This window comes from Labrus bergylta, chromosome 14, assembly GCF_963930695.1.
Source record: "Labrus bergylta chromosome 14, fLabBer1.1, whole genome shotgun sequence".
In the NCBI taxonomy this organism is placed as follows: Eukaryota; Metazoa; Chordata; class Actinopteri; order Labriformes; family Labridae; genus Labrus; species Labrus bergylta.
In genome coordinates this window covers 12780647-12803521 of record NC_089208.1, presented here as the reverse complement: position 1 = coordinate 12803521, position 22875 = coordinate 12780647, and the positions used below count along the sequence as shown (strand labels likewise).

Sequence of the window (22875 nt, the reverse complement as noted above, 5' to 3'; positions counted from 1 at the left end):
AAGAGAAACAAGCTTGAAAATGGGTGGAGAATCATTTTAAGGTAATCGTGCATTTACTGCACATGTCTATGTTTGCAATATGTAGTGCCAAATCAAGTAGATACACATCATGGACTGACTGCCTCTGGCCTTGTCCTCAGTGCCCCAGGCAAAACCCATTGAACAGGTATATTTCAATATTTTAGTCAGCTCCATTTTCCACGGTCCCATTTTTTTATTTTTTGAGTCAAAATATCTCATTATGTTCATTATCTTGTTTAATGTCACATCTGCCATCTACTTCCAATCTCTCTCTCTCTCTCTCTCTCTCTCTCTCTCTCGCACATGCACGTGTCTGCTCACTCACAGGCTGAATGTTAAATCCAGTCCCTGTTGCATAATTCATATAACGTCGCGGCATAACCTTCCAGGGGGGAACTTTAAGTTTTACCCCCATTGTCCTGAGGGTATTGTATATGTTTGGGGGCTTGTGCGTATCCATTTCTGTATGTGAGGAACAGTTTGAGACATACACAAGCTTTTTGTTTTGCCGGTTGACCTTTTAGCAGTAACGCAGCTTTTGTGTTGTATATTTATATCTGGCCCTGGTCCTGCATTCACCTGTTTAACATAAAATCCTCCTGATCTTGTCTCTTGCTTACATGCACATGTCCACTTTTTTTTATTTTTTAATATAAATTTGATTACTTAGTTATTCATGTACACAGGCACGTGTGTACAAATGCATTTTATCACGCTTATCTGCTGATTATTACAGCATCAGGGTACATAGGTGAATGTGAATTGCGCTGCTTGGGGATTTTAAATGAAATTTTCTCTGATGCCTACGGTGCAAACTCATACCGACAGGATCCAGTCTTTTTTCCCAGCGGAAGGTCAACCTTGCTGCAAAACTTGGAATAAGCACGGCAAGCATTTGGAGTTGAATGGATGATGAAAATATCTAAATGCTAATGAAAATGAGGTTGGGTTTGGAGAGATGGTAAATGTATTACGCCGCAGGGTTGTGATCTGCAACCATAATGTGCTTTCTCATGTTCCTGTGACTGCCATGTTTGCACTGCATGAGGGAGCAGGAATCAAGATCAAGGCATTGCTCGACTGCCAGATGCAACTTTACAAAGTTGACAGAATTGATATAAGAAGTTGGTGAAGTAGCACAGGAAAACATGACAGTAGAGGGTTGAGTTTTCTACAGCTTAAGTCGGCTATTTAAAGACATTTCATTTTCCACTATCTCCTTTTTGACTTTCATCGTATAAGACATTCATACCTAAAATCATAAACATTGTACCCCTTTGAGATAATCTTTTCAGTTTGATAAATACGGCAGCCTGAAAGAAAGCGACATATTATCATCACCTTTCACTGGCAGGAGGAAATGAATTGCCTTATTGGAACATGAACTTTTAAATGCTGATGTACTTATTCAAAGACAGCTGGAGCGTGACCTCAGCGGACTCTCATTCAACTAAAAATTCATTCTGACCCAGTCGACTGTCTGATCAGATACAGCAGAGTTTCTTCTTTTCTGAAATCTTGCCAATTTATTGCCGCAATTTCTCCCTATTTATTGAATAAGATTGACCTGATTGAGTCCATGGTGCCTCGGTGGCCGGACGACTATCATAACTGCTCCAAGACTCAAACTCAATTCAGACTTTTTAAGAGCTTTTATCGCTCGTCATTCCCTGATTTCTCTTGGCACTCTACACTGTCAACAACCTAATTTAAAATGGCCCGAGTGTTAAGTCTGCCGCTCCAGGCTACGTTTTAGTCACAGTCTCATTTATGTAGCGATTAAAGCTCAGGAGGCAGGATAAAAGCACATCTTTATTAGTGAGCAGTGAACGGTCGGACAAAGCAAACATTACAGTGAAATTAAGGAAACCACTTGGGATTTCCAACATGACTCCCTGTATTGATTTGTGGTGGGGTCAGAGTCCATGTTAGTGTGTCCCTGTGGCTCCTCTCTCTTTGTGTTTGTGAATCCTGAGGTTTTGCCAATCGTTAAGTCTCTCGGGTCACTTGGTAGGATCCGGCTGTGAATGTGAAATCCATGTAAAACTCAGAGTGTACTAGTCAGTCAGCAGGAAATGTCAGACTGAATCAAGATTTAAAACAAAAGGTACATAGGATTTATTAAAGGGACAAAAAGAGAAGCTGTAGACATTTTTCTTTTTGTGTTTTTTACATTCCATTTTCTATAATGAACAATATATATGTCTGACCAACCTAAAAAGGAATAAGTAGGGTTTCAGAAAAACTGTGAAAACTGTGCTAAGATAACCATGACATTTTAGATTATCTCTTTTCCTGAAGCCCGCTGCACAGCTGCGTCCATTTAGGACAGAAAATGGACTCTGGTAATATGATAAGTGGATTAGATGCAGTAGAGGATTGAACTTAATGGTTTTCAATTTAACATTCCAATGTTCACTGTTTTATATTTTCTGTAATCACTTCAGTAAGTGGTGGAGAAGTCAAAGTCTTCCCCTCAAAGCTACTGATGGGATACAAATAAAATGACAAATATACAAGTTAATAGAAATTAATTTGATGTAAATCATCAAAAATGGTCTTGACATTCACTAAATGTCAACACTATGGAGATTTTTGAGAGGTTTTTGATCTGCAATTTTTGGATATCACCATCATCAGAAAAACCAAATGGTGGATTTTTATTTTCAAAGACCAAAGGTGTTAATCCCTCGAGTAGTGCGGAGAGATCTCTTAGTAGGATCACCTGTTTTAAAGCTTGTTGTGGTAACTTATTCAGTGACATAATGGTCCCATTCAAGTGATTCAAGTGGATCCCACCTCAACACACACACAAATTCTACCCCCAGCCTACATCCAAATATTTAATTGTGTTTCGTTAAACCAGATTACAGTCTTATAAACAATGTGATCACGAAGAATCCATTAAAACTGTAACAAACAGGCAAAAAAAGTACATAGGCTATCCCATCTTACAAATGTATAGTAAATACCCAGTTTAGCATTTTTGCTAAAAGGTCCAACGTTATTAAATTCTGATAAATAAGAAAATGTATGGTTTTTTTGGGGGTTTTTTTGGCTGTAAAAATAAATGTTAACATTTCTGGTTGTCACATAATCATCTGCTTCCGGCATCCATGTAAATCCAGATAAAAGACTACAAAAGATATCATCGTTAGACTTTATGAGGTAATAAATCATTATTGTTTGCTTATATGTGATTTATTATCCTACATTATAAACTTACAAAGCGGTCATGCTTTATGTTGGATTTTAGATTATTTTTACATCTCTGTATTAATGAGTAAATTTGAAAATTCTAAATAGTCAGAAAGTGGTCATTAAAGTGGCTTTTGTGTAAGTGTGTGTTTGGATGATATGGAGGGCTTCTCAAGCCTCCCTGAATTGTATTTCACAAGATTGATTGTCTTGTGCTTCTTAAATGACAGTCATGGATTTATTAAAGAATGAGAGCTGAGGTATGAAAAGGAAATACCCTCTAACTCTGTCTGAGGACAATTGGTGTGCCTTTGAACAATCTTAAATCTAATTTAAACTTTGCCAATTTTGCAGTGATGCAGGTTAGGGTTGTTCGTAAATGCTGACATGAGGCAGATCACTTAACCTTCATTCGTCCTGCCTCTACTTGAGAAAGCCCTTCAGCACCATGGACAGTGCCAAAGAATCTGAGCCACAGACATGCATATTTTCATCAGACTTCCACCTATTCAACATGATTTCTGTGTGAGAATTACAGGAAACCTCAATGATTTTGTGTCTCAGATTGGCCTCATTTTCCCAGAGCCTTTGTCGAGCTCATTAGATATGCCCAACATGCTGTTAGAGAACCAGGGTGAAACATCCATGACTCATTAAGTGTTGTATTTACTTTTCACTGATGCCTCCAGGTTACAAACAGCAGTCTATAGATCACCATCACACTATTGAAACCAGTGTGGGTTTGGGGGTAATTTGGTATAGTTAAATAAGCATCTGCACCCACTTTTAACCTGGAGAACACAGCAGCGTCGCAAAAGACCCAGTTTTCCATCTTGAGGCTGCTGCTGCTGCTGCTGCTTCTGCTGCTGCTGCGGGGAGAAACAGAAACTTCACTCAGGCTATTACATAATTGGGGATGTAAATGGGATAGTGTGTGCATGTGCGTGTTTGTGTGTGTAGAGGGAGGTTTCTTACAATAGGCAGAAAGCAAAAACACCCAAGATTGGAAAAAAGAGGACGTCTAATGATGAAAGATTATTTGAGTTCTAACCCAAGAAGATGATGTAGAAGGTTGGGTTTTGGGGAGGAAAAAGAAGAGGGGGGGGGGGGGGGGGGTCTCAGACATACTGCATCATTTAAGTAGTCTACTGCGGCTGATGTCACTTCCTAAGCACCATAATTGGTCTTCAATGATTCTTAAAGCTGTGAAGAATGGCTAAATGAAACACACACACTCAAACACACACACATCCCCAGGGGAGAGCTTCACTGATCTATTGGAACCTTAATTGCTCGGACCTCACACCGTCTGTCTCCCTCCCTCCCTCTCTCTCTCTCTCTCTCTCTCTCTCTCTCTCTCTCTCCCTTCTCCTTCTCTTTCTCCCTCTCTTCCTTCTCCTCTCTCACTCTCTCTCTCTCTCTCTCACACACACACACACACACACACACACACACACACACTCCAACACTCCATCTCGTCTGTTGAGCGCCACAGCGTCGCAATTTTTCCCGCTCACCTGTATCGCACCTCCGCTGCCTTGGGCCCCATGTGGCCCCTCCCTCACTGGACTGGACCGATAAATGGGTTAAGTCTGTCTCTGGGAGAAGCCGAGATAAATGCGGCGAGAGCGTCGGGAGATCCCCCTCCGCTGTTTTACTACCGATCGGCACCCAAAGGCGCCGTCCTCTCATCTGCGACGTGTTGATTCGACAGAGTAGATTGAATGTAAATCGTGATTTATGGTTTTATGAGGAGGAGACGGCCAGCAGCAGCGGTTCTTAGACCCAGACCCGTGGGCGGCTGGGTGGCGTCCGTCTGGGTGAGCTGATAGGACGAAGACTTGGCACTCTACCTACCAACTGCTTCATCCCAAATTTTCCAGATATGGCGATGAGAAGTGAGATGTAGAAATCGGATGGGAGGCCATACATGTGGGTTTGTGCTTCAGCTGAAACGGACAAAATTGCCCATTTCTTTCTCCTCCTCCTTCTCCTCCTCCTCACCTAACCAGTTGATATTTTGTCTAAAAAGTGTGCAGCACATGACACCCTGGTGAATCCCCGAGGCTAGTCCCACACACAGACTGAATGAGTTCATCTCTGACTGTCGGACGGACTCCTCAAAAGCGCAGGACGGATGCAAACAGACTAAACAAATCTTGGCATTTTGGAACACCCTCAGCGTCTCCGCCTACGGTTTTATAACCGAGTGGTGAATCTGTCACCGGGGGACCCGTCGTTTCACAGACAGGTAAGGATAACAGTGTGTCACCTCTGGGTGGGTGTTTTAAAGGTGATTACCATGGAGTAATCGGCCGCCCATGCGTCTGTGCCGCTGATGTCCGCAGATCCGCGCGGGTGACTGCACCTGTTGTAAACTGTAGGCTATTAATGTGCGGCGCGTGCATGTGCGCACGCCTGCAAAAAGATCTTCCAAGTGTGATGTCTGTGTTTGATATCTGACAAAACAATAATGTCTGTCTATATTTACATTCAGTCTCTTTCATCTGCTCCTAAAAAACACTCTCCCGCTGTATGTGCGCGTCGCGCGCGTCACTGCGCGCTGCGTGGGTTTGATCGGTATGATTAGGTTATTACAGGTCCATCACACGTGCTCTATGAGTGCAATTATAGTATAATTGTTTCAACACTCTGCGGATTGTGAAACACTTCAAAACACTATACATCATGCTGTATGGCTTTATCAGCCGCCCTCGTGCTCACACGCTGTAGCATTTCACACAGCTCTCTGATAAATGAGACCAGCTGCAGTTTAAAACCCACTTGTATTCCTTCTCGCCTGATGCTGTAAAACTCTTAAGTTATAAACATGGCCATATCTGTGACCTGTCCCACTTGCATCCGTAATCTAATAACTTGGAGGTGACACAGAGTGTGTATGAGGAGTTTTTTTTTTTTTGGCGGGTAGAGCTCAAGTTTTTTTTATGCTTAAAAGAAACACAATATTGTTAGACACACAATTCTCCATGCAATTAGGGCGGAATGAAGCAGCGTGTGCACGCGTCCAGCAACGCGTCCTCTGCAGATGCGTGGCACACCATCATGGGTGTCAAACTCTTTTCCCCGTTTGGTACAACACTTCAACCGCACAAGAAGTAATTAACGTAATTATAGCTTATTTGATAGAAGATCCGTGGTACATACATTGACACCTACTCTTCCTGTCCTGGTGGTGTAGTTCCAGAATTATTCACCTGCTGGTTGTCCGGTCAGGTGACCCAGGGTGACCCCTGTTAGAGGCAGCTGGAGTCGACATGATGGGCATGCTGCAGAAACGTTACTTAAGCGGAATTTACGGTCAAAGCGAGACGGCAGAGATCAAAGCTGTGTGGAGGTTGCCTATGTTTGCCCAAGGTGACTTCTGCAGGACACTGATAATGTGCCATGGATAAAGCAAAGACAAAAGTATTTTGACATTTAATCATTTTAATGATTGCAAATCTAATCACAAGCCATTCCATTCTAGGGTACCTGTTGAAGCAATACATCCTTTTTGTTTGCTCTTTTTGAAGAATCACAGCATTTGTCATTCAGCACTGATGTTTAAACTGATCAGCTGTGGTATCGCATTAGTTTTACCTCAAAAAGAAGCCATGGTGAACTGACTGACTGATATTTTTGATAACTTGAAGAAAAAAGAGAATAATTTGTTGTTTTATTTTGAAGTCCGCCTGGCTTGTGTACAGATCTCATATTCACCAGAGTTGACAGCTGAGGTAAAATAACATATTTTTGGATGTTTTGGCGGTTAATTGGTTGCTACTGCAGTAATGCCAACCTGCTTCATTTGATCTGGTGGATTAGACTTGATTCTGTTGTCTTTTTGGTGCCTCTCTGCTTATGATGGCAGTGTCTACACGTGCTCTTTTCTGCTTTTCTCTCCATGGGGACAGGGGGAGGTGAGGAAAAAAAAAACATGCTTCTCCTTTCTCCCCCTTTCCTGCATTTGGCTAAATCTCTGTTGCTCCTCTTCCTTGATCTGAGCCTATCCCCTCTCTTCTGAGCTTAAATTTGTTCTGATCACCACACTGCAGACTTGAAACTCAGCTCCCCAGGGTGCAGGTGACCCCTCAGTTCAAACACCATCAGTCAGCCTCCCTTTCATTTGCTCCTTTCATCCTCTTCCTCCCCTCTCATACCTGTCTGTCTACTGTTCTGTCTGTCTGCTACTCCTCTTCCAGCGCTCAGCCAGGCAATGAGGCTTATCAGATGGAGGTTTTCTGCTAAAGCTTGTCCTTGTCAGCTCTCATGTCTGTCTCTGTGACAACAGCCTGTGTTTTCACGAGTAGGAAAACCAAAATCCAAAAATATATGGTAGAAAAAAAAGAAGTGAGTGAGAGAGGTATAAATAAGAGAAAGAATTAGAGTGTGACTTAGTTGATGTATGTGTTTACATGTGTGCTGGTTTTTCTGCCATGAGTGAGTGGGTGTTTCTGTCAGGGAGACAATCGTGTGAGCAGATGGACTGTTAAATGACATCCTCATATTCATTTCATATCATATGTCTTATTCGTTTTTCAACTGATTTCATAATTTACTGGATTCTGTTTCATTGATAAGTTTTGGAATTGAAAGATTTAGGGATCAGTCATTAAATGTTCATCAGGCAACAGCTAAAGTGGATACAATATTGATGGAGCATCGAATACACCAGCAGCTATTAGTTTTCAACATTGACAGGTACACATGTCAACTTGTCTTGGGAGTTTAAACATGCACATGGATTCATTAATTAACCATTTCTACATTAGTACATACAAACCAACCTTTTGTATGTGCATATATTTAACAACATTCAAGTTTTAACTCTGCTGAATCTGCACACACACACAATCTGAGCAACCTCCATAAAGGTTTGAGCAATAAATCCCAACATGTTTTTCTCAAGTATTCATGTGTGTACAGTATAAAAGAGAAAAAAACAACATATTGTCATCAGGTGATGTGGAGGTCTAATTCTTTTCAAGGAATGAATTCCCCCCCCCCCCTCACTTCTACATTTTAGTGGCCATACATTTTATATTTTAATGTTGTCTCTAGTTAAACACGTGTCTTAATTTCATTTGCCATTTTAATAAATCCATTCATCACTTTAGGATGATCATGTGTGATGCAATTTTTTCAGTTAACCTTTCAGTTTTCTTCATTTGCAATTATCAGGTGAGAAGCTGGAAAAATGGTGTGCTGTTTTGTGTCCAACAAACCTGATGCCAGAGAAGGTTGAAAGTAGCAGAAGGGTTTCCAACCTTTGTCCTGACGATGCTAACTTTTTATTTTGTATTTTATGATTAAACCATTTGTCAAAAAATCAAAACACAAGAAGTGGCTCAAGGACCTTTGAGCCAATTTGCAAAAGAAAGCATCTTTACACTCCGACCTCTGAATCTGACATGTCCTCGCCCCACAAAGACAGAGCTAAACCATCACAGCAATACAAAAAATGCTTCACCTATTAAAAGTAACTCAATATTTGACAGAAGGTGTTCTGGATTCCATCAAACTCATTGTTATTATTAAGTTGTTAGATTTGTTTAACTGATATCTGCATCCATAAATTTAAAGGGGGGGGGGGGGGGGACTTCTAAAGGGCTCAGGTTATAAGTCAACAATTTTCCTTAAGTATTACATCCCCCTCCTTCAATGAGGCAGTAATTCATTCAGTGTAACTTCACATTAAAGGTCACATATTATACTCCCTATCAACAAGTTGAAATAAGAGCTCCCCAAAACATCTGTGAAGTTTCTTGCCAAAAATCCACTCTGATCCTGTATTTGATCATGCCTATAAACCCCTATTTCAGCCCAACTCAGAACAGACTGTTTCTGTGTCTGTATAGCTTAAAATGCAAGTGACCTGTGTGCGACCTCACCCCTCTAGAAGGGCTTGGGTGGCTTGGGCTTTCTTGCACCATGCCCAGTTGTTTACTTTGGATGGGCACACTCAGAGGGCAGAACAAACACCTAGCTGTGTGAGTGTCACTAACCTGCGGGGAGGGCTTACTGCCCTTTGTGGTGTCATGAAGGGAAAATCTCCAAACGGCCTGGTTGAGTACACAAAAGTGGAGCAGGCAAAAGACGGAGAGGATGGACTTTTCTCATAATTGGGGGGTTTGTAGACAGACTAGGGACATGTTTGTGTTAGAAAAACATAATAAAGTGTCTTTTGTATAATTATGTGACCTTTAAGTCACACAACTTGTGATGGTCAAAGGATGTGTGTAAAAGAAAGATGATGGAGGAAATACTCAAAATCACTCGACGGAATTCTAACTAACACCACACTAAACTATAGGCTACATCAAGGCTCTAATCTAAAGTTGAACTGAGCAGCAGTTTGTTTTTTATTACATTTTAAGTCTCACTTTAAGGCATGATATAGGTTGGATATGAAACATCCAATATATCATTTTGAAGTAAAGTATAATACGAAACTATATGTGATATGAATGATGGTTTAACTGTTAACTCTTTGGTCTCTAGAACGCAGGTGGTTTTTGGTAATTATCCAGCAACAAAACCTTGGTGTGTTTGACTGGTTGAGTGTTTGCATAATTTTGGCTGAAACTCAGCTCTGCAGAACAAATACTCATTGGGTAGCTTTAATGTGCAGCTGGGACAAGAGAAGAACCAGGAGCAGATGGACTGAAGACTAAATTTCCTCCAAGCTCAAAAACTATGCACACCAACACACTGACTCACACAACCCTCTCTACACACACTGTTTGCTGTCTGTCTCTGTTGATACACACCACTATTTTCACCCCTGCTGTCCTCTACAGATCACCAGAGCAGACTCCCATGGCTTTTAACCTTTTATACCATCTTTGTTTCAATGCACAGTGAGTGTCCTTTTTCCTCCCTCTGATTCCAAGAACCACAAATGATTAACATTTCAAATAACAGTGAAGACGAAAGGAGTGGAGAGAAGAAGAGAGGAGAGGGGAGGAGAGGAGAGAGGATGTTTATACTTTTACAATGTCTCCTGTGACAAAGACATCTCCACTTCTGTCTCTATCTCTCCTGTCTGGCAGCGGCACGCTCACGAAATACTCCTGGGATATCTCTTCCTCTCTCCATGTCTTCCTCTCTCTCTCCCTTCACCTCAACTCGCTTCAGTTCACCGTGTACTATTGGCAGGAATATAACATGAAGCATATTGCCAAAAGTGTCAAAATATTACACTGGGCGAGCCCTCAGGGGGGCAGCTCTCATGAATCAAAGCAGAGTCACTCTGATCATAGGACAGCAGGGGCTATGGCTGATTGATGCCCTGTCAAGCCCTGAGGTCTCTTGGTAAGGTGTTGGGTGACAGTGGGGATTATCTGGAGGAAGAGGAAGTCACAGGATCTGACGTGGGGGGTTTAGAAGAAACAACACAGAATGACAGGACTATATGCTTTTCCTCTGTGGACAGGCGAGGCAGCACAAAGAGCAAACAGGAGAAAGACAGCATGAGAATGATTGCTCGACAATACCAAGTTTCCTGATTGTACTTGGATGGTATTTATCAGAACAATAACAGGCGAATACTTTTCTTGTGACTCCATTGAATTATAATGAGATTACATAATTTGTCACTGTGATTGTGCCACGAGGAGACAGCGGTTTCTCTCCAGAAATGAGCATTAGCAGAGTAGAAGGAACAATGTTCCCTCCACAGGAGATTGTGTTTCTAAAAAGGACTCATGGCTACACCGGGAACCAGGGTTTCAATACACATGCACACAAATGCTTCTTAAGTGTGTGTTTCTCTCTCTTTCGCACACAGACACACATGCAAGGTTTATTTAGACTCTGTGCGTGTGTGCTCTACAGGGAGAAGATGCCATTCCACCATGTGCGGGCGGGCTTGCTCTATCCAGACAACTACCTGAGCAGCTCCCTGACGGAGGGCAGTGAAGCCTTTCAGCTCACCAGCATCTCCACCGAGGAGCTGGGAGGTGAGTTTGCTTACAGAAATAGAGAGGTTGGAGGGGGTGGGGTGAGACGTTGGGAGATTAGGGGAGGGGAGGGGTACAGATTGGGGTATTATCAATTAATGTTTTACTCCTGGAACAACGCAGTTACAACACTCCAATTCTCCTGGGGGAAAAGTTTTTCAATTTAGCCATTTGTCAGAGCCTGACTGGATGCATTGGTTTCCAATTCTGTTCCTTTGGAAATAAATCCAGACCTAAACGTGTCAGCACATTGATATTGTCAACGTAAATTCATTTAAAATCGCTTTTGTATGAAAATTGACTCAACTGATTGATCAAATGTGGTTTATAAGCAGCACTCCCCTGCATTGTGTATGCAAACAATTAAATACACTGTAGTCAATATATCCTTCTTTTTTTTTTAAAGTGTTTTGATTTAACAAATTTTAAATTACAGTCCATTTGACAACTTCTAACCCATCCCTGTTATAATTGAAAAAGTACACCCTGAAATCCAGGTAGGCGGTGTAGTGTTTCTGAGGTCCGTCAGTCAGATTCTTTGAATAAACAAACCTCCAGGTTCAACACTTCTATTCACATATAACACAGGCACACGCTTAAATTACAACTTACACTGTTTGTTGTGTTCATCCATCGAAGTACATAGGACTTCCTGGTTCAGCTTGTACATTACTTCTCTCTGCTTTAGTGTTTCTGTATTAGCTCCAAATGAAGTGGTAACTAATCTGGCAAACTGACTCGTTTGGTTTCAATCTGTACCATCATGTTTCTTCTTCTGCTTGCCTCACCAGACATATTCAAAGCATTTTGACCGTTTTAGTACAAAACTATCATAAACGACGGCCAAAGCTGTGAAACTAAAACCCAAGAAGTAACAAACTGCGGTGTTAAATTGGCTTAAACTGACATGAATTACTTTTACTGTCATGCTGTCTTTGTGTGTGTGTTCAGTCAATGCCGGTGTGGCTGCAGGAAGAGGAACCCTTAACGCATATTGCATTACATTTTGTTTCCGATTTCAGGCTGTACTATGACATAACCTAACACGTTTACCAGCTATGCAAATAAAGCTCCTCTAAAATACAATGATTGCATATATTTTAGACATGTGTTCCTGTTGTGAGAAAGAAACAGCTCATCCTTTCACTGAGTGAGGACCGAGTGTGTTTTCCGACAGAAGCTGTTTGTTTGTGTTTATACATGTGGCCTATTGTAGTTTGCTCGAATGAGCTTTGGTATGAACTACTTTGTCGCATAAATCTTTTAATCCGTTGTCTCTTGTGCACAACTCGACTCAACCCAGTTCACCAAAACAGTTGCTTTGGTGCTGTAAAGGCAGAGTGGTACAGTGGCTGAAACGTCTTGTCATCATTAACAGCACTGGCCTTTGTCTGCGTTCTGTCTCTCAAGGGCAGCGGGAAGGGTAAAGCAGTTTGGACCCATGCAGAGCTATTATACAAATTAAATTCAGACTCTTAGACTCCAGACATTGTGATAAGCATTATCTAGGCCCTGTCAGCCCCAGATCCAACACAGCCAATGGGATTGTTTGATGTGGACAAAATATCCGTGGTGTTTGCTGCCAGCATTTGAAAACTCCTAATCCCACTTCAGAGAGATGCTGAAGGTTCTTCTTGGATCATCTGTTAGCACCGATAGAAAGCTAGTTAATCACCCCTGTGTTGGGCTCTGTATCTTTTCTCTGGTTTTGAGGCATTTCATCAATCACACTGAGAACATGTAGGGTCCTGAGGGGGGGTTGACTTGGTAATACACAACCACACGCAGGCTAGGGCTGCATGCTCCCACACACGCACACACACTAGAATCACACAGTAATACATCACGGATTGGCTCTACTGAAAATGTTTGGGTTCACTGTTGGGCTGCATACAAATACATCTCACTTTGTTTTGTGGGGTCGCACACACAATCACTTGGTTCCCAATCCCTCTCTCCCTCTGATGCTCACTGGGAAACAGTGGCTCTGTGCTCTGGTTTAGTCATCAGCTGTAGGGGATATTTACAGGCTTATAGCGGGGACTGGGAATTAACTTTAGGTCTCACTCAACTGACAGAGCAAAGACGGGCAACAGAGGAAGATCTGAGATGGACTCATTACACCGAGGAAGGAGGAAGCGCATGTAAGGACGAAAATATTAATGACACACAGTCTAAGAGACACACAGAGAGAAAGATGAACCTCATGTAAAATTCATTGTTTAAGTTGGGAAAAGGATTAGTCTTGGGGAAGTTGTGACTTTAATTCCATTGTGCAGCAGACTATTACTTTTCTCGATTGTGTGTCTACTAGGGAGAACTGAAATGACACCCTCTCCCACCCCTGAAGTGTTAACATCCACAGAAAAATGGAGTGCTCGTCTCTGAACAAAGACATTGAATAAAGTCTTTTCTGTCCCAGTTGTATTTATCAAGTTGATAACCAGCCCTGCATCCGAAGCTTGGCCTCCCCCTTTCCACCTCGTGCTAACTGATTGGCAGGCAATTAGCTGGAGGTTAACCAGAGTATTTTTCTAAAAGGGTCCTTAGAGGTTTGAGTAATTGTGCTTCACCAACCCATACCACATGAACGGTGGGTGCGTCTACTTTTTTATGTGGGAGGAGAGAGTCGGAAATGCTTTTGGCAATGCTGGTGGTGATTTCTGCTGCGTAGAGGGACTGATACAGGCCTTGCGGGGTTTTGAAAATACAATTATAAAGAGTATAAAGATGTAAAAAAGAACAAGAACTGGGGTGGGGGGGGGGGGTATCACCCTCACCTTGATTTGCTGGAAATAAAGTCTGCAATGCCTCCAGTTAATGTCATATCTTGACATCAGCAGCAGGGAAGCACCTTCATCTCCATCTACAGACCTGCTTAAAGCTGTAAATCATTCATTCATCTCACCGACACCTTCTGATGGTTCAATGTTACTGTTGGGGATAAGGTTTTATGAAGACAAAGATAATACAGTTCAAATTGAAATATTTTGCAGTCATTTTTTTTCAGCAATCATGACTTGGTATATGTCATCAGTGACACTGAAGTGACTCTAAACGCTAGGTGTTCTTTGTTAGGTTTTCATTTATTGTCATTTCCTGCTTTACTTAGAATTATGTACACTTCTCTCTGTCATTGTGTATCCTGCCTCGTTTCAACTCACCTGCGTCTCATTATCACCTGATTGTTTGTGTATTTCATCCCTGTTTGTCTTCCCTCAAATTACCAGATTTTTTCGATATTCCTCTGCGTCACCTTGTCCTAGCGTTTCCTTATTAGTCTTTATGCTCCCTATGCCTGTTTTTGACCTTGCCTTTGCCTGCTCCTTATATATATATATATATATATATATATATATATATATTTGTGGGGGAATGTTTATTGATCATTGGATTTCGTGTACCAAACAGGACAGAATAAATATTTTGCTTGCTTTTACTACTCCTGTTGAGTATGAAATCGAGCGGGTCGTTGAGTTTGAGCCTCTCAGACATGAACAGAAAGAATGTTTTTTTGGCATTCCCGCTCAAATCAAAACCTGTTTCTGATCTGGTGGACTGTTAGATACATACTTTATTGTCAGTGCATTTGGAATCCACAAATAAAATCAGTTTGGCAAAAATCAATTCACTAGCTGACTAAAGATGAATATATGCACATTTAATAATGCATTAGCATTCACACACATATGCACATATAAGACATAAGATTAATTTGAGAAAAACTCATTCTCTGAACAACTTAAATTCTAAAAGCTTTTAACTGATAAGGGAAGTTAACGTGTAATAAATGTAATGAATCTGAAATGCATTCTGATAATAAGTAGTCACAATGGTGAAATCCCATAAAGCCTGTTGCTCTGTTGTTATGATACAAAAGTCATTTGATTTTGGTTTGATAAAGGTTTTTATTTTCATTAAGCAGTCTAACATATTGATTGGCTGAACTTGTTTACACATCTAGAGAAATAGAGAACCATCATTCTTTAGGAGCATTATAAAGCCAGTTGTCATTCTCTTTTTTAGGTCTTTATGACCCTCCAAGAAATGGGAGCTAATTCTCGTCTTTGCTAAGCAGTTAGAAAACAGGGTCTGTCTGTTGTTGCTTTTTGTGGGATTAAAAAAAAAATATTACTGAAAACAGTTGTCTGCTGCATCTTGAAACCATCCTTTAAAGGCAGTGGGAGTGAATGAAAACAGTAAAGTTGTGTGCAGGAAAATCAAAGCAAAGAGCTGAGACTCTGTACAGCCGAAGGGGACCAGAAAATGAGGGGATACACATCTATGTCTTTGTAACTTCCAGGGCTCCCTTGAACAAACAAGATGCCATTTGTCATTCCATGCAATAAATGTATTGATTTGTTACAGGGGTTAAAGAATAATTGTGGTGAATATAATTGGATGCAAAACAGCTGTCTCATGTGTCAAAGTCATGTCGTTTGATGCCCCAATCATCAGCACAGACAGTCTTAAAGAGGTTTTTGCAGCACTATGACAACATCACGCTATTTCTGGCTTTGCTCCTAGGAGACAACAGTCATTATTCACACAACCTCAAGATCTGTAGTGTTACAAGCCGCATAGACATGAATATGAAAACAGACATCATGCAAAAGCAAGCTCAAACACACAGAAGGAGACAATTTAAAGAAAATGATCGACATATTTTACAAACATAGCAAGAAAATTCTTATTGCACATGTGTAGAGAGAATTGAAAAAGAAAAAACATAATGACATTGAAAATGCTGCAGAATTCTGTCACATTATCAGAAACACTTGAATAAATGGCATGAAAACACTCACTGAGGAAAGACCGGGGAAATCCTCCAATCGATTCAGTTCCAGCCACAGATTTTTATTGACTACAAAGAATAAGGACTGATGGATATTTTTATCTGCTGTGATGAGCCCTCAACCCTTTAGACACAACAGCACAAGGGAAAGAAAATACATGAAAAAGTAAAGGAGAGGTGAAACACACATTGAGATCTTACATCACAAATGGCAAAATTGACCCAAATAACCTGCAACTAACATATCTGCATCGAGAAGATGCCATGAAGATAAATGAATCTACTGCAGTGTAAAGGAAGTAAAGCATAATACATGTTCATCTTTAGGAGCAGACAGACAGACGTACAGACATTAATATGAATGTAAAGTTATATGTTCTTTGTTTGCCATGCAGAGATCCGTGAGGCATTTCGTGTTTTGGATCGGGATGGGAATGGTTTCATCTCCAAACAGGAGCTGGGCATGGCCATGCGCTCCCTGGGTTACATGCCCAGTGAAGTGGAGCTGGCCATCATCATGCAGAGACTGGACATGGATGGTGAGCAGCCACATAAGGTCACACACTTGGGTGCACACACAAAGCAAGAACACACACACACACACACACACACACACACATGCTAATACACAGAGTGAATTGCTTCATAAAAGTGTTCCTGTTTAGCATATACTGCATGAGTTATTGTTTGTTTATACTTGTTTATACTTGCAGTTGTTGTGCTTGAGAGATATTTTTACCTTCCAAAGAAGGAAGGAATATATTTGTGTTGAATTATAATTTTATGTTAATGGGAAACACTTTTATATGATGCCAAAAACACACGCTCTGAAATGCTTCAGACAAAAATGGATTTTGAGTTACAGCCTTCTCCAGAATGCCCTTAACAACAGTTTCTAAACTGCTATAATAGCAGCAGCAGGTCGCCAATTGTCAAAAAACGAATTCCAGTTGAGACAATAAAAAGAAAAGAGCATCTTAAACCTTAGCTCTCCTTGTAAAATCACAAAGGATTGCAATTACTCCTATAAGCAGTCCCTGCATCACAAACAAGCTCGTCAATCTTTCAGTTGCCTCTTATCTGCCTGCTCTCGATTCCACTACACACTGTAAATATCAAAGGTCAGCTTTAAAAGCTTTTTGCTTCTGCCTCCATGAGTAGTTTGACCATCCGAGAGCAGTTTGTGTCCGAGGAGAGACAGCCTCTCTTTGAAAGTCATTTACCTGCGAAATCTTTGGTCTCCATGTGATCAGTAATTATCAGCTGTTAAACAACCTGCGACTTATTTTGTAATTTCATTAAGTTACTAAATCCCTTCATCCCTTCTTAAAGCAAAGAAGTCTTACGCTTCATCCTATGGGACTAAAATTTCACAAGTAATCAAGCGATATATTTCCAAGCAGTTTAATTTGGCTTTCGTTGTGTGGATGGGGAAAAAAAAAACCTTGAAAGAACAGATCCTTTTAAATTCAAGGAAATACTTTGTAACTCGTTATTCTACATAAAATGTATTCCTAAATGTTTACAAGTGTCAAATCCATTAGGAGCCTACTGTGACTTGAAAACACTCCAGAACACACAGCGAATAATTATGATGCATATTGAAAGAGTACTAATTCAACACAGTCTCCTAATTACTCCCCAATTATATTTTCCATTCAAGGGAACATCTTGGAAATATTCAAAAATTACAAACCCATGAAATTAAGTGTTTTCCTTCCATCAATGCCAAAGCAGCAGCAGTGAGACGGGTACAGACGACCACTAATACATTTGGAGGCTATTTTGGAGCAAATGAAAAATAACATTAGATAATTCTGTAAAGTGGAGGTTCTTTTTATATTTGCAATATATTAAGTATATTAAGTCAGTGCTATTACTGAAGACACATTGTCGTGCAGATGTTTACTGCACAATAATTCCACGGCACGCTGCCTGTTGATTTCTATCTGCAACAACATGCAGCAGTAGAATACATAACGCTCACACTAACAGGTTGCGTCCTTTGAATCTAAATTTGCAAAATGATCACTGAGTTCCGCGTAAACAATACCTCACAATTGCTCTCACAGACACGCACAGACAGGCACTCGAACAGGTGCACACACCTTATTTTGAAGGTGAAATTGTGCTGCAGACGCACATAAGTTTGACATGGTTGAAGGCACATCCATCTGTTGATCTGTCTCAGGGCTCTTCTTTTTTGTTTTGGCAAGCAAATCAACTTCAGAATAAAATGCATTATTTAACTCCGGTCTGCCACTCTTCCTCCTCTGTGTTGCTGTGCGTGTGTGTATTTGTGCCCACAGGGGACGGCCAGGTGGACTTTGAGGAGTTCATGACAATACTGGGGCCCAAGCTGCTGTCGTCCGACAACAGAGAAGGATTCCTGGGCAACACCATCGACAACATCTTCTGGCAGGTGAAAGACAAAGCTGGAGTCTGGCTCTCATCACTCACATCCTTCTTCATTTATCTGTTGCATCCTTCATGCCTCCTCTTACTCATCCTTTCTCATCGCTGACTGTGCACAGCCCAAGTATAGTTTCTGCAGGGACTCCACAACGGAAAAAAACAGTTTTTTTCTTTCGGCTCAGGGCCTTGAAGGAATAGAGATCTGCTGAGAATTAAGTGTTCCTTTGTGCGAGTATGTGTTTTTAGGTCGAGTGTGGGTATGTTCTTATCCTTCCCATTGTTGCAGAAATGATTACCATAATAAAGATGTGAGGGATACTCCCCTGTATAGGTGATTAAAGCTGAAGCTCATCAGCATGCTTTTGAACGAGCTTTCTCTATTTTCCCAGAATTGATGCAGACAGGAAATGAAATGCTCTCAGTGTTTTATTTTTTCTGCCACTTTGGTAAGACATGAAACAATAATGAAAAGTACAGGGTTATAAAGTGTGTGTGTGTGTGCGTGTGTTTTTTTTGGGGGGGGGGGGGGGGGTTTGAGGACGGCTGGTTGAGCAGGGCGACAGCTCGCAGGAAGCTGTTCTCTGCTGTCTTTGACGTGAATGAGAAGTGAATCAATTAGAGAGTGACTCACTGAAATGAGGAGGTGTGTGCGTCCAGGTTACACATATTTGCATGGACCTTCTTTATCCTTGAATTCATTCTGGAAACACTGCGGAAAACATCTTAAATAACAGTCACCTAAGCTTAAACCCCTTAAAGACTTTACGATTTTTCCAAAACTGTGGATTGTTATATCAAGGTCTGTTGTTTCTTAGACATTTGAACATCAAAGTAGAGATGGGGCAAGAAGGACTAAAGCGGGCCAACAGAGTAAGGTTAAGAAAGATGATAGAATTTATTTTTAGGCTCTGTAAACATACTTATTAATATAAATGAAAATGACAGCTATGGGGGGTGGGGGGGGGGTGTCACATAAAGATGCAAGAAAATGAAGGAAAACCACAAAGGAAGAGAGAAATAGGAAATGAAAGAAGTACGGGAGACTGAGATTCATGAAGGTCACAGACAGTGTGCGTCTCAGGGGTGATTTTAAATATTCGCCTCCCACAAAGAAATAAACAGAAAACAGGAAGAGGGGATGGAAAAATCTGAGACGTAAGAGGAAAGAGAAAAGCAGGAGAGGAGCAATGAGAGCAGAGAATATAGGAAGAGAGAGGAGGGGGGCTGAAATGGTGGGAGGAAGTGTGTCTCTGAGGACTGTGAGAGCAGCGGCTTGTGTGTGTTTGTGTGTGTGTGTGTGTGTGTGTGTTTGTGTGTTTGTGTGTACGGTGTGTGTGTGTGTTTATATTTCACAGACCTCAGAGGGAGACAGGCAGAGAGGTAGAGTCATTGTGTTAAGAAGCGGAAGATGGAAGAGAGGGAGGCACATCATGGTGGGCCATAATGACTCAGTTCAGTATGTTCAGATAATATCCTTGCATGCTGAGATGTAGAATGATTGACTCCATCGGGGAGGCCGGAGTTTGCATGTTTTGTGTGTAATTATTTTCCTCTGTATGTATTTGTGTTGAATACATTTTCATGTCCTTGTGTTTATAGACCCTTTTAGTCTGAGTCAGGGCACCATTAAAATATCTGAAACATATTTTCTGTTTATTATATACACTAGCAAGGCATACGTAAAACCTCTGGGAGATTTAAAACTCCTGACTCAAGTTTCCACTTTTCTGCTGACAGTCTGTAAATTAGTTTTGAAAAAAGGAAGAACTCGGTCTTCCATTGCAAATTAAGCTCCATCGCCTGAAGATACAAAACAACACAATCTTTTAGCCAATATTATAATAATGTTTACAGTCCATAACAAAGATGTTTCCACTGAGAAACTGCTGCAAAATGGCCTAGTGTTTACAAAAGAGTAAAAATGTTAGTAGGGTTGTTTATCTTTATTATCTTTACTGCAATACCTTTGCAGATTTTTTTGGTCTCTAGGTGGTGCACCATAGAATGTTAATATTAAAGGACGAAGCCTGAGTGATGTCACCTATCTATTAGGGGGCTTTGGAGTCCCATCGATGGTTGTCGCCATGTTGGAAATGAAGTCTCAATCTTTAAGTCAACCTTACAACAGGCTAAGAACTAAGGCAGGTTTTAAACCTCTTGACATTCCACTTCATCGCGCCAACCTATTAATCAAGTCAGCTACCTGCCCTATATAGCTCATCCTTCAAAAAATCAAAAGGTATGAGTTATCAAAAAATGTACCCCCATACAGTATATGCCGATCAACATGAGCTGATCAGACCTTTGTTTTTTTTAACCAGGCTGTAAAAATGTTAATTTCTGTTGTAAAAAATAAATAAAATTTTGACTGGGTGTGAATGTGACTTCTGGTGCTTTAAGCCTGAAGCCGACACTTGACAAACTTCAGGATCATCAGCAACATCAGGAGCACTTTTGGAGTTGTTTAATATTGACACTTAAGCAGTAAATGTTCAACTGAGCCACCAGAACATTTAACCTTTTTCACAAGCCTTCTTGAGGAGAAACTTGCCACATTCTGAGCTTGAATAACACACTCTGGGATTGGGTGACTTTATTAGTCAGTGGGGTGGGGCGCTTTTGCAATTTTACAAAAAGTACCCGTTTCAAATAAAAATTCTATGTTGTGACATAAGATTAATTCCAGTGAGATGTCTAGTAAATGGTTAGTATAAAAACACCAAGGACGTTGTCTCACAATTGATGTTACTGCAACTAAGTGCCAGCCCTATCTCCACATTTTGTGAAACTTAGATATAGCTAAATAGTGAAAACGCAAAGCCAATGACAAGGCTTGGCACACTCTTAATTTGCGAACATCCAGTCTGTACTCATTTGTTTAAAAAGTAATGTTAAAAATGTAAAGTCAAAGTCATGCCACGTTTTTAATCAGTTTTCTACCATTTACTTGTTATTGTACTTGACTACCCATTTGTGCATTTGTCAATGAAAGCAGAGTAACATGTAATCTGACAGAAGCAGAGAAAGGCTAGTGGCAGGCTTATCACTGCTGTCTGCATCTGTTGAGACAGTGTGCAATGTTCATAGGATGATCAGTGATGCCAAATATAGTCATTAAAAAAACATGGTGTCTGTGTTACATAAGAACTACCATTTGGTGGATGTTTTCCTTCCAAAGTGCAGTATGTGTATGAGCAGTTATTTTAACACTGGTCTCTGAGAAGTGACTGGGACAGAGCCTGTGGCACATTTTGCTTCAGATTGACAAAATCTGTTGATATTTTTAGGAATCGTCTCTCATAACATCCCCTTCCACTGTGATTGATTCTGTCTCTGTGGGTCTAGTTTATCTATTATTCATTTGTGGATGGTTTTAGTCTCATGCTGTTATTGTACAAATGTAATCTTACCTGTTTTACCTGCAATTTGATACCAAGACGTGTCTTCTATGAGGATATAATTGTGTGTGCTTAAAGGGTACAAACGCATATCTTTCTGTATAAATTCACTTGAATGGTGCAGAAAAAAAGACTATGCTTGTAGTTTGTCACTCTGGGTGACTCTTTGGAGAAGGGTCAGAAGACGAAACGAGCGTCTGCTGTACGAGGGCAGGTGGGATTAGACAGGAGGGACAGTGTGTGAGCACCTGTTCTTCTGATTGATGTGTCCTGGCTCCTTCAGTATCTCACCGGTCACTGAACACAATCTCATGCTGTTTTCCTGTCACACGCACACTCATCGGCACGCACATAGACACACATTATATGTTTGAATTAATTCAGTGAAAGACAAAAAACTCTGACAGGAAAAAACTCCTGAATTGTTGCGTCAAGTGTGTGTGTGTGTGTGTGTGTGTGTGTGTGTGTGTGTGTGTGTGTGTGTGTGTGTGTGTGTGTGTGTGTGTGTGTGTGTGTGTGTGTGTGTGTGTGTGTGTGTGTGTGTGTGTGTGTGTGTGTGTGTTGATATCTGTGTCCTTCAGAGACCGGGCAGGAGGAGAAATCTCATCACTCTCTAGGTTTCTAACAGGTTATGGCTCCGCTGTGGCTTTCCTCCCCTCAGACAGACAGACAGACAGGAACATTGTTATTTCTTCGTGCTGCTGTTCTGAGCTGTCATGTTGTCTGTCCTGCAGCTGGAGTCCAACAAGTTTTTTTATCCTCCAATTCCCAGAATCCATTCAAAGCAGAGACAGCTTTGGCAAGAAGGCAGAATCAGGCCCTCCAACTACTGCCACTCCCTGTCCCTCTGGCCTAGAGTGCCCAACAAGGTCGTATGAGTCAGAGCAGTAGAACTTTAAATATGAAGTAACAGTAAAACTTAAAGTAAGAAGTTAAATGACATGTTTAAAACAAGCGTTAAAGACAAAAAAGTACACATTGTTGAAAATGTAGGGCTGCTTTGCACAACATTTGCAAACTAATTTTAAACAGAATCTGAACATATTAGTAAGCTTAATCTTTTAAAGTATTTTTTGCTATTTAAAAG

The 22875-nt window shown here is 40.9% G+C and overlaps 1 protein-coding gene and 1 long non-coding RNA gene across 2 annotated transcripts in view; one reads left to right on the top strand and one right to left on the bottom strand.

Moving 5' to 3' along the window:
• Positions 1-1820: 1820 nt before the first annotated feature.
• LOC136182436 (uncharacterized) lies at positions 1821-4874 on the bottom strand. Its single transcript, XR_010668694.1, has 2 exons — positions 4737-4874; positions 1821-4088 (listed from the first exon to the last, which is right to left on the bottom strand). It is a non-coding gene; the product is annotated as an uncharacterized lncRNA (long non-coding RNA).
• Positions 4589-22875, top strand: part of caln2 (calneuron 2) — a 30076-nt gene continuing 11789 nt past the window's right edge. The window contains exons 1-4 of the mRNA XM_020635606.3: positions 4589-5470; positions 11056-11180; positions 16371-16514; positions 18285-18397. Coding sequence (XP_020491262.1) covers positions 11063-11180; positions 16371-16514; positions 18285-18397 — 375 coding nt within the window. The 5' untranslated portion in view covers positions 4589-5470; positions 11056-11062. The remainder of the gene's footprint in view (positions 5471-11055; positions 11181-16370; positions 16515-18284; positions 18398-22875) is intronic.